This window comes from Felis catus, chromosome E1, assembly GCF_018350175.1.
Source record: "Felis catus isolate Fca126 chromosome E1, F.catus_Fca126_mat1.0, whole genome shotgun sequence".
Classification (NCBI taxonomy): domain Eukaryota; kingdom Metazoa; phylum Chordata; class Mammalia; order Carnivora; family Felidae; genus Felis; species Felis catus.
In genome coordinates this window covers 723,368-733,365 of record NC_058381.1, presented here as the reverse complement: position 1 = coordinate 733,365, position 9,998 = coordinate 723,368, and the positions used below count along the sequence as shown (strand labels likewise).

The following is a 9,998-nucleotide window of genomic DNA, read 5'->3' as shown; positions in this document are numbered from 1 at the left end:
GTGCTTAAAAGGTCAGGCCTTCATTCCTGGGACGTGGACCTTTAAAGTTTCCTTCTTTTAAAGTCGGCTGTTGGCTTAAATGTTTGCCACGTCTCACCAGGCATTTCTACATGCACGTAGCGGGAGCTTTGGGGCTATCTAGTTTATCGTGTTGTCCGACTGTTAAAGCCAAAGCCATTGTTGTAGTTCACCGCATCACTCACAACTGCAGGGTAAATGTGGGATCCCAGAGTCTGTGAGACATTTTCTCTGCACCCCTCCCAAGTCAAAGCACTGAGGATCCAACCTCCAAGGCAGAGAAAGACGTCTGTCCAGAGATGGAGAATAGGGAGTCTCTTCCTCTTTTTGAAAATTCAACCAAGCAAGCGGCAAGGGGCACAAGCAAAACGGTGAGCCCGCCTTTGCGGTGTGAGCACGGCCCGTGTCCGCCCGCAGAAGACCGTGGGAGCAGCCTGGCACAGCCCGAGCGCAGTTCTCAGTGTGACCCTGAATCAACACCAGGCCCTGCCTCTGTTCTCTCCTTACCTGGCCGTGAACTATCTGGACCGTGTTTTTAAAACCCCCCAAGAGCTGCCGGATGTTTGCAGACACGGCTGCCAGCCCTTCTCCAGGCCCCTTCTCCGCGTGCCCAAGTGAAGTCTCTCAGAGCACCCGATACCTGCTTCGTCACGTGAGCTCCCGGAGACCGGGCCGCCTTCGAAGGCCGAGCCGGATCTCTGAGCGTGTGCCTCCGGCTCCGAGCCCGGGGACGGACGCCGCGAGCACTGCACGCGTGCTGAGGGAGGGAACGAAGCGGAGGGCACCAGGCCGGCTCTCGTGGTGGAGCGGGCAGCGGAGGCCCAGAGAGCACAAGACCTGGGCGGGATCCAAGCTGTCGTGGCTTGCCTCCAGCAGATCGGGGTTTGTAGCCGCTAAGTTTTTACATCCTAAATTATTTCCTAGTAATAATAAGAGTTGGCATTGGAGCTACTGGACCATCGTGTGAACGTGGTTCAACAGGAAGCTCTTTATAAATGGTTAATCAGCCAAGGAAGCTAGACGGAGCCGACGGGGAGCTTCCCTGGGATTATACGAGGAAAGGGAGGCAGGATCCAGCGTGGAATCCACGTGGACGGAGTTCCGAAGCTTACACACCGGAGGCCTCATTTAAAAGACAAAAGCAGCAGTGACCACAAGCTTTCATTATTGGATGTTTTTCAAAACACAGAAGTACGAGATTTGGTTGTAACCGGCTGATATAATGTCACACACGAGGGGAAAGCTGACAACCTCCCCGCCCCGCCCCGGGGCCCTAGGACACCCACACCGGCAGTCTGGTCAGTATGCTCTGAACACTTTCCCTTCGCTCATGCAAACCTGGACAAGTTCACGTGGGGCTTAAATTGTTTCTCATTCCCCATATATTATCTCACTATACTCATTACTCTGCCTTTGGCCTTTTTTTTTCTTCATATATAACACACGTTCCTTACCAAAAAAAAAAAAAAAAAAAAAAGACCTAAACGTTCCTTTCTGACTTCTTTAGCTACTTCTACGAGCACACGAGGGCACCATTTTGCAAAGGTGGTGAGTTCCACAGCTGGTGGGGGTACTGGGGCCGCACACCCTGGCCACCCATGATCCACCTTTGCTTTCCACGCTTTCCCCCACCCCTACGTCACGGGGTTGCCAGATCCAGCAAGTAAAAATGCATTACTTGGGACAGAAACAGTTACAGAATAATTGCATGGGACGCAGTTATACTAGAAAAATGTGGCCCTGAAACTGAAATTTCACGGGGAACCCTACATCTCATCTGGCAACCCGATTATATAAACACGCACACTGGGAGTCCCACTATAAACACTGCTTTGTCCCTCTGACCCCAAACACCCAAGGACATGTCTCCAGGCCAGATGATGCGGCTCTTCTCTCTTAACAGCCACATAAGAGGGCACAGTGTGGCGTCCCTAGTCTGTCCCTCCTGTCCCAAGCCCCCAGAAGGTTCCTCTGTGTCTCCTCGGTGCCACCTGCAGCTCAGGGTTTGTGCTTTGGGGACCGGGTACAGCAGCACGGAGACATAGCCCAGGAACTGGCTTTTGCACTTTAAACACACCAGGTTTGGGGCGCCTGGGTGGCGCAGTCGGTTAAGCGTCCGACTTCAGCCAGGTCACGATCTCGCAGTCTGTGAGTTCGAGCCCCGAGTCAGGCTCTGGGCTGATGGCTCGGAGCCTGGAGCCTGTTTCCGATTCTGTGTCTCCCTCTCTCTCTGCCCCTCCCCCGTTCATGCTCTGTCTCTCTCTGTCCCAAAAAAAATAAAATTAAAAAAATAAATAAATAAAAAATAAATAAATAAACACACCAGGTTTTCTATACGCATTTCTTCAGGAGAAATGCTGGCGGCCGGCTTCACGGAAAGGAGACCGAATGAGAACCTCCCGCTAACCTGGAACAGAAAATGTGCGCAGATGGAGAATACTGCGTTTTACATCTTCTTCCTGCGCGCCCCCCCCCCCCACCCTTTGGCAGTCTTTCCTTGTGAAAAGGGAAGGATTTTCTTCTTGGGTTTTTTCCTCTTACAAGAAAAGATTTAACTATTTTCTTCGAACGGAGATACTGGTTTGCCAGCAGCCGCACAGAAACCAGGAGAGAGGCCCCCGGCTCTTGGGCCCGGGAATCCCAGGTGTCAGGCACGTGGATGGGACATCCAGGCTGTAGTCTGGGCACCTGGGGAACCCAGGCTTGTCTCTGGAGACTGAAAATACCCTCTCTGGCAGCTGTCCACCTTTCCTGAGATTCCTCACTGGTCCTTCCCGGTCAGAGACGCGGCGCTAGGAGCGGGCAGGACGGGAAGGGACAACGCGCAGGGAAAGGCAGAAACGGAAGGAGGCAGGGAGGATGCGGCTGCCGGGGGCAGGCCGGGGCTCAGGACGCACACCGGAGCCGGGAGGCTGGTGTCAGAGGCCCACATGCACCCCCCGCCCGAAATCGTACACCCCCCCCCCCGCCTTTTTGCCTGGCCTTTAGGGACACCCTAGGGCGGTGGGGAGGGCCATGGAAAGTGGGTGCGTTAGACACCCACTCACGCCTTGTCTTAGGTGAGTCAGGTGGGCCAAGACTTTCCCGTGGGAACCACTTCCGAGTTGGGGAAAGGAAGGCGGGGGGGCAGAGCGCAGCGCCTCCTCCCACAGGCCGGGCACCGAGCTCCCGCACAGCCTCTTCCCCATCGCAGAGGGAAGCCCACCCTCAGTTGCGCGCACGCAGCCCCCAGACACGCCTGGACCCCGCCCCTACCCTGCGCTCCGCCTCCGACTCTGTGACCCCGGCCCTCTGCCCTCTGGGCCTCCCCAACCCCGAGCCCCATCCACGGCCCAGACCCCGCCCCCCTCCTCCACCCCGCGGACCCGGCCCCCAGTACTCTCTCCGGCCCCCTCCCCGCTGGTGCCTGAACCTACCCCCCTCGTATTCCCGGAGCCCACCCCCCACGGACCCCCAGCCCCGCCCCACGCACCTTTGCACACGGAACCCGCCCTCCCGGGACCCCCGGACCAGGTCCCCCCAGACCCCGGCGTGCGTTTCGGGACACTTGGCGGGGCCGTCCCGCCCCCCGCACGCACCGCGGGGACCCTGGCGACCCCGGGTTGGGGCCTCGCGCCCAGGGCACAGCGGAGGCCCGCAGGCCTGGGCGCGTCACAAAGGCTCATCGCCGGCGAGGGCGCGCGTCCCGGAGGCCTGCGCGGAGTCGGCGTCGGAGCGCAGGCGGCGCGGGAGCAGGCGGGCGGCTAGCGGTCCCCGCAGCCCAAACCGGGTGCAACGAGCGGGGCGCGGTGAGCGGGTAATGGGGCCCCTGCCGCCTCCTCCTGGAAACAGGCGTCCTCGGGCACCTCCGGGCCGTGGGTGACGCGGCTTCCTTAGGTTTCTTCCCGGGCTAGCAGCTCCCCGCCTGGGGGACAGGTCTGTGAGCCCTTGGGGTGGGTTCCCATCCCTTCCCGCTCTCTGCGGGCGTTCGCGGGGAGACTTTCCCAACTTGCAACACCTCTGTTTCCCCACCTGCAAACTGGGTGTGTTCACCGCGCCCAGCAGGGACCCCCCCAGAAGCGCCTTGGCCTCCACTTACCAGGCGCAAACGCGGTATAGCCTCTGATACGCACCAGGCACCTGCACGGATCAGCTCATTTAATCCTCCCGCCGCTAAGACAGGCGCCACTATTATCCCTGGTTTTCAGATGTGGAGACTGAGGCACAGAGAAATTTAACTTGCCCGAGGTCATCCCTAGCAACTGATGGAACCAGGACCCGACCTCTGAGCTCCGCGGCCTGCGGCTGGCGAGGTCGTTTAGGAGGGGAGGATGTGCCCAGTACCGACTGTGGCTTTTGGCTTTCCCAGCCCGCGGACCGGTTCTGCCCACACCACCCCGCGGTTCCGTGTCTGAGAGCTCTTGCGCCCAGTGACTGCTAGGGCAAAGGGTTTTGCTCAGCTCTGGGAGTGGCTTGGCCTCTCTCACGCGCCTAGCTCCAAGCAAAGCGCTGGGGACCCAGTTCTGGGAACAAAGAGACGACCCTCTCTCTTCCTTTGTTCAGTGTGCAAGTGCGACTCACAAGAATGAGGCCGTCCCTGGTCTCAAGGGGTGTGTGAGTCCCGCGGGAGACAGGCTGGGACGAGGATCATCGTCAGGGACGGACACAGGCGAGAGGGGAACCCTGGACGGGGCCAGGCCGCTGCCAAATCCCGCGTGCAGGTCTGCCTGGATCCGGAGGTGGGGGAGGGCGCCGGGCCCCAGAGGACCCGGCAGAACCAGCCTCCCACACGTCAACCACCGTCGGGGGCGCCCGGGGGTCCGTCACAGGGAGAGCCGAGAGGAGAGCGGCACGGACGCCCACCACGGTTGCACGCGGATCCTAGATGCAGCCGGGGACAGGCACGGAGAGCAAGTGAGCGACGCTCACGAGCTCACGCGCAGACACATGTCCGTCCCGCATTGAGAAATGCGATTAACGTGTCCCTCGGCTCCTGAGGGCTGTGTGACCACAGGCAGGCGCCCTCACCCCTCTGGGGCCCAGTTGCCATCTGTAAAGACATACTTCCCAGAGCTCCTCCGGCCCTGCGGTTTCGTGAGCCGTGAGGATAATCTCGGGCCACTTGGTCAAGTAGCCGGCAGAAGCGTTCCGGGGCCACAGGGCCGCAAGCTTGAAGAGCGGGGCCTCTGGGAGAGACGGGGAAAGGGAAAGAGGAGAAGTTTCAGGCCAGGGAAACGTGGAAATCAAACCGTCAGGAAAACTTCAGCAGATGGCTCCTGTAGAAAGTCCCAGGGCCCAGCACCCCAGGTGGGCGGTGGCCGGGCCCTCCCGGGGCCTCCCTAGCTTCGCAGAGGTCTCGCCTGCAGCCCGGCTGCCAGGTCGTCCCCACTTCTACGTTCCCAGTCACCGTGTCCTGCAAAGGACGCATAAACCCACGCATCCCCGCGGTCCCGCTGCCCTAGCCCCAGGCTCGGAGCCCAAAGTCTGCTCTGGCCATTCATCCTCCCCCTCCCTGGAGGGTCCTTTCTAACGTCAGACTGACAACACCTGTGGATGCAGGATCCTTGGCCCTTGCCCGGCCCCAGCGGCCTCATGGGAGGCTCTCCGCGTGAGCCTTGGTGTGCCGCTAACCCTTTGAATGCAAACACCCCCATCGGCAATTCGGTGCCAAGCAGCCAGGGTCCCCATCCCCAGAAGGGGACCCGGCATGTCGGAATTCCAGTCTTGGCCCCTAGGACGCAGCCTCTGTCTGCATGGCTCCGGGGCCCCTTGACCCGGCACCTCCCCCCTGTTCCGGCTCCAACCCCCACCCCCACAAGTGAAGTGACAATTTTTAGTTCCCCGCACGTGAACAGATCCCATTCGTTCCCAGTTCTGTGGCTTTGCGCCACGGTGCCCTCTGCCCAGAGTGCGTCCGCTCTCCTCCAGCACCGCCAGGCCGACCTGGGCTGCCTCGCGGCTCCCACGCAGACCGAGAAGGCCCTCCCAGATGCCGCCTCCTCTGAACAGCCCTGTCCCCAGGCTTCTCACTCCTGGGACTGTGCTGGGCGCGGGTCCCGGTGTGCGTGTGTCCGAGAGACCCCGACGGCCTGGGTCTCTGCGGGCCTTCACGGCGAGGCTCACCCCTCACGGAAGGGCTGCACGTGCGGCCGGGCTGCGAGTTCAGTCAAGGGGTCTGGTTTCTGTTCGCCAGGTCACGGTGCTTCCTTTTTACTCCCCACAGAAGACGAGCAGTCGCTTTTGTTTCCTCGTTTTTGGAAGCCCCTGCCTACCGCACGGCTGCTCTGGACACCCCGGCTCCTCGATGGACGAAGAAAGCCAAGCCGTCCAGCCCCGAGACCAGAGCTGCTGGGCCGCCCTGCCCGACGTGTGCCTGCGTCGCGTGTTCTGGTGGCTGGGAGACAGGGACAGGTCCCGGGCCGCCCTCGTCTGCAGAAAGTGGAACCAGATGATGTACTCGGCTGACCTCTGGCGGTACAGGACCATCACGTTCAGCGGGAGACCCTCCAGGGTGCACGCGTCCGAGTTCGAGTCGGCTCTTTGGTACGTGAAGAAATTTGGCCGCTATCTGGAGCACCTGGAGATCAAGTTTCTGAACCCTTACAATGCCGTGCTCACCAAGAAGTTCCAGGTCACCATGCGAGGCCTCCTGTCCTGTCTGGGCAAGAACAACAACCGCCTGAAGTCGCTGTCCGTGCAACACCTGGAGCTGGACCGTCCCGTCTGGAGGAACAGCATCCGCGGCTCGCTCATCAAGAGCCTGAGCTTCTTCTTGAAGAAAGCGGGAAGGCAGCTGGATCACCTCAGCCTGAAAGGGGCCAGGCTGACCGTGGAGCAGGGCTGCGCCGTGCTCGGCTCCCTGAGCTGCTCGCGGGGCGAGAGCCTGGTGTCCCAGCTCAACATCGAGGACTACTTCAGCCACCACCTGGCCGTCTACAGCAGCCCCCAGTTCAGCAAGACCATGGCCACGTTCCGCAGCCTGGTGTCCCTGACCCTCAACTACAACTGCATCTCGGACGAGCTGCTGGACGGCCTGTGCGAGAACAACGCCAGGACCCTCTGGACCATAAACATCAAGTGCCACGTCCACGACCCCCACGGCCAGGTCATCTGGGGCATGTCCTGGGCCAGGCTGGCCAGGCGCGCCTCCAACCTCAAGGTGAACTTCTTCTTCGAGCGGGTCATGAAGCACGAGCGCCTGGCCCGGGTCCTCCTGCAGGAGATCCCCGTTCGGGGCCTCAGTCTGAGAAGCTGCTACTTCAGCGACCCGGACTGGTCCATGAGGCCCACGCTGACAGATCTCCTGCCCACCTTCCGGCACACGCTGCAGGTAGGGGGGCCGAGGGCCGGGAGGCTCCCCCAGGGCAGAGGCCTCTCCTCTGCTGCCTGCTCCCGGCCGGGCCTGTGCCCACTCAGACCGACGCTCGGGCTATGTTCCCGGACTACGCGTCCCCCCCCCACCCCCCGCCCCTGCCCCGGGGTCACAGCGGGTGACAGCTACTGCTCACCTGTGCACGCGCAGCACGAGGCATTTTCGGGTGGGCTACCCGCCAGGGAAAGCCCTCTGTGCCCTCTCGGAGCCTCTCCAGGTTGAGGGCGGGTCTGAGGCCGCTTCCTCCCGGCACCGGGTCCCGGCAGCACACGGGAGTCTGACTCCAGACCAGACCCACCAAGTCACTGAGGAGCCCAGGGGCGCGCGTGGCCCTCTCCCCTGGCCGCTTCCCCATCTGTAAAATCGGGGTCATTGTGTCCCTCCACGGACCTCCTGGGGGGCTGGGACGATTGAGGTCAACTGATACAAATACCACCACCACCACCGAGGGCCTCTAAGTGCCGATAACTCAATTGAAGCCTGCCTGTTACTGTCCTTCCGTGTGTGTGTGGGGGGGGGGGGGGGTGGCCGTCTGGTGGCCCGGCCGGGAGGCTGAGGGGCTGGGACCAGCGCCTCGGGCTCTGAGCTCCAAATGCCTCTTGCAGATTGGGTGAAATCACCCACACGTCCCCGTCTGTTACCTGTGGCCCTGGGGCCACCGTGGTCATCTGACCCACAGCCAGGCCGCAGGCATGTTGTGGGAGGACCCGGCCAGTGCCCAGCATCTCTGCCCACTGCACCACCACCCCCCCACCCTGTCTCTCCTTCGCTGCCTTTCCAGAAACTGACGTTTGAGTTCAACAACAACCACGAGTCCCTGGACGAGGAACTGTGCTTCCTCATCTCATCCTGCAGGAAGCTGTTCTACTTCAAAATCTGGGCTTTCCTGGACGTCAGGTTCGTGGAGCGGATCCTGAAGAGCCAGGAGGAAGGGCAGTGTTCCCTGCGCACTCTCAAGGTGGGGCCCTGGGTCTGTCCCCGGAGGTACCTGCACGGGAGGGGGCCCAGAGCCCCCTCTCCCCAGCAACTGGCTTTGGGCTGTGCCCGGCGATGCCCGACCGTGCGCGCCCCAGGCTGGGACCAGCGTGGGGCCGGCCTGGCGCAGTCACGGTGCGCGTGTCGTGTTTCTGTGCTGCGCAGGTGCGAATTTACACGAACAGGTACGAGACCAACGACGAGGACAGGACGCTGCGTGAGATCCACCGGAAGTACAGGAAACTCATCGACTCCGAGCTCAACTATTTTGTCATCGCTTACCCCATGATGTAGGGAGCACTCTCTGAGGGCGTCGGAGCCCCCCGCCGGTTCCCACAGAAGGACCCGGAACCCCCCCTCCCACCCCCCCCGTGTCCATGTTGCCAGTTCCACCCCATCCGACGCCCCAGCAAAGGCTGGGGCCGCTGGTGATGTGCCTTTAAAGTCCTATCTTTACCAACTACCCAGGGCTGGCTTCTCCTTGGTCCCCGGGCGTGGGCTGCATGGCCTGCCTCAGGCGGGAGCTGAGAGCCCAGAGCCACACAGAGCAGTGCCTCGCCCGACTCCTAGAACACCTAGAACACCTCGGGGGGCAAACAGAACCACGCTTTCCCCCGACTGGCCAATTCGGAAAAGCCTGGTGTCCCTGGTGACCGCAGGAGCCCCAGCACCAGCTCAGCGCTGGGTTGGAAATGCACGCCCTCTGGGAGGTGGGGAAATTCCCGCTTGTAAGTTTTTTTTCACTTTTATTTATTTTTGAGAGAGAGAGAGAGAGCGCGCGCGCGCGTGTGAGCAGGGGAGGGGCAGAGAGGGAGACACAGAATCTGAAGCAGGCTCCAGGCTCTGAGCTGTCAGCACGGAGCCTGATGTGGGGCTCCAACTCACGAACCCGACAACATGACCTGAACCCAAGTCCGGTGCTTAACCGACGGAGCCACCCAGGCGCCCCCAAACTCCCGCTTTTAAATGCAGCCGCTCAGAACTGGGCCCACCTCCCCTGACCCCTGCACGGTGATCCCACGCCAGCGGTGCTGTGGCCGTCACTCCCACTTACAAAGAATTGTAATGTCCTGGGGACACATCCCTAATTCGGTGTTAAGTGAGAAGGCCAGGACACAAAGCTGCATGTTTGGTGGGATATCAATCATGTCAAGTGTGTAGGGGGGCATTTTGAAAGCAGAGAAGAGCTACCCCAGAAATGTTAACAGCGTCCCTGGGTGACAGGATTATATGTGGTTTTTGTTTTCCTTTTTATGCTTTACCCCACTTCTCAAACTTTCTACGAGGGCTGTGTGTTATTTTTAGAATGGAGGGGGGTGGTCTCCTGTGTTTTAAATAGGAAGTAATTACAAATCCTTGGGCCCAGGCCCCAGACATGTATTAATCCTGGTCTTTTGAGATTTTTGTGCATATATTTGCATATAGGGTTTTTTCCCCAATAGACCTCAATTAATAAAATTTCGAAATACCTTCGACAAGGGTCTCGTTGCAGACTTGATTTGCGTAGCCTTCTGTGTGCTCTGTCCGCATCTGTGCAGCTGCCCAGGCTTCTGTTAGAGTTCCTGTGGATCCAGTGTTTTTGAGGTCCCAGCACCTCTGTGGCCACGGCCCCAGGAACCACCCTGCAGCTGCTGGGTCCCCGTGGCTCCTGTCT

At 60.5% G+C, this 9,998-nt stretch overlaps 1 protein-coding gene across 4 annotated transcripts; it reads left to right on the top strand.

Annotated features, from left to right (window-relative positions):
* The first annotated feature begins 3,656 nt into the window (after window positions 1–3,656).
* On the top strand, window positions 3,657–8,807 carry FBXO39 (F-box protein 39). Of its 4 annotated transcripts, XM_019817024.3 has the most exons (5): window positions 3,715–3,806; window positions 4,561–4,718; window positions 6,221–7,327; window positions 8,151–8,327; window positions 8,510–8,807. In XM_019817024.3, exons 3-5 carry the CDS (start codon window positions 6,302–6,304, stop codon window positions 8,636–8,638), a joined length of 1,332 nt encoding a protein of 443 aa, XP_019672583.2. In that variant the 5' UTR covers window positions 3,715–3,806; window positions 4,561–4,718; window positions 6,221–6,301; the 3' UTR covers window positions 8,639–8,807. The 4 variants fall into 4 exon arrangements, with proteins under 4 accessions (XP_006939775.2, XP_011287105.2, XP_019672583.2 ...); XM_006939713.4 differs by lacking the exon at window positions 4,561–4,718 and having other exon boundaries at window positions 3,657–3,806; XM_011288803.4 differs by lacking the exon at window positions 4,561–4,718 and having other exon boundaries at window positions 3,696–3,814.
* The last annotated feature ends 1,191 nt before the right edge of the window (window positions 8,808–9,998 follow it).

Bases quoted from the DNA above. Each gene is read 5' to 3' on its own strand.
- FBXO39 (XM_006939713.4), top strand. From the start codon at position 6,302: ATGGACGAAGAAAGCCAAGCCGTCCAGCCCCGAGACCAGAGCTGCTGG. The intron at 7,328-8,150 runs GTAGGGGGGCCG...CTGCCTTTCCAG, and splicing joins CCTTCCGGCACACGCTGCAG to AAACTGACGTTTGAGTTCAA. The intron at 8,328-8,509 runs GTGGGGCCCTGG...TGTGCTGCGCAG, and splicing joins GTTCCCTGCGCACTCTCAAG to GTGCGAATTTACACGAACAG.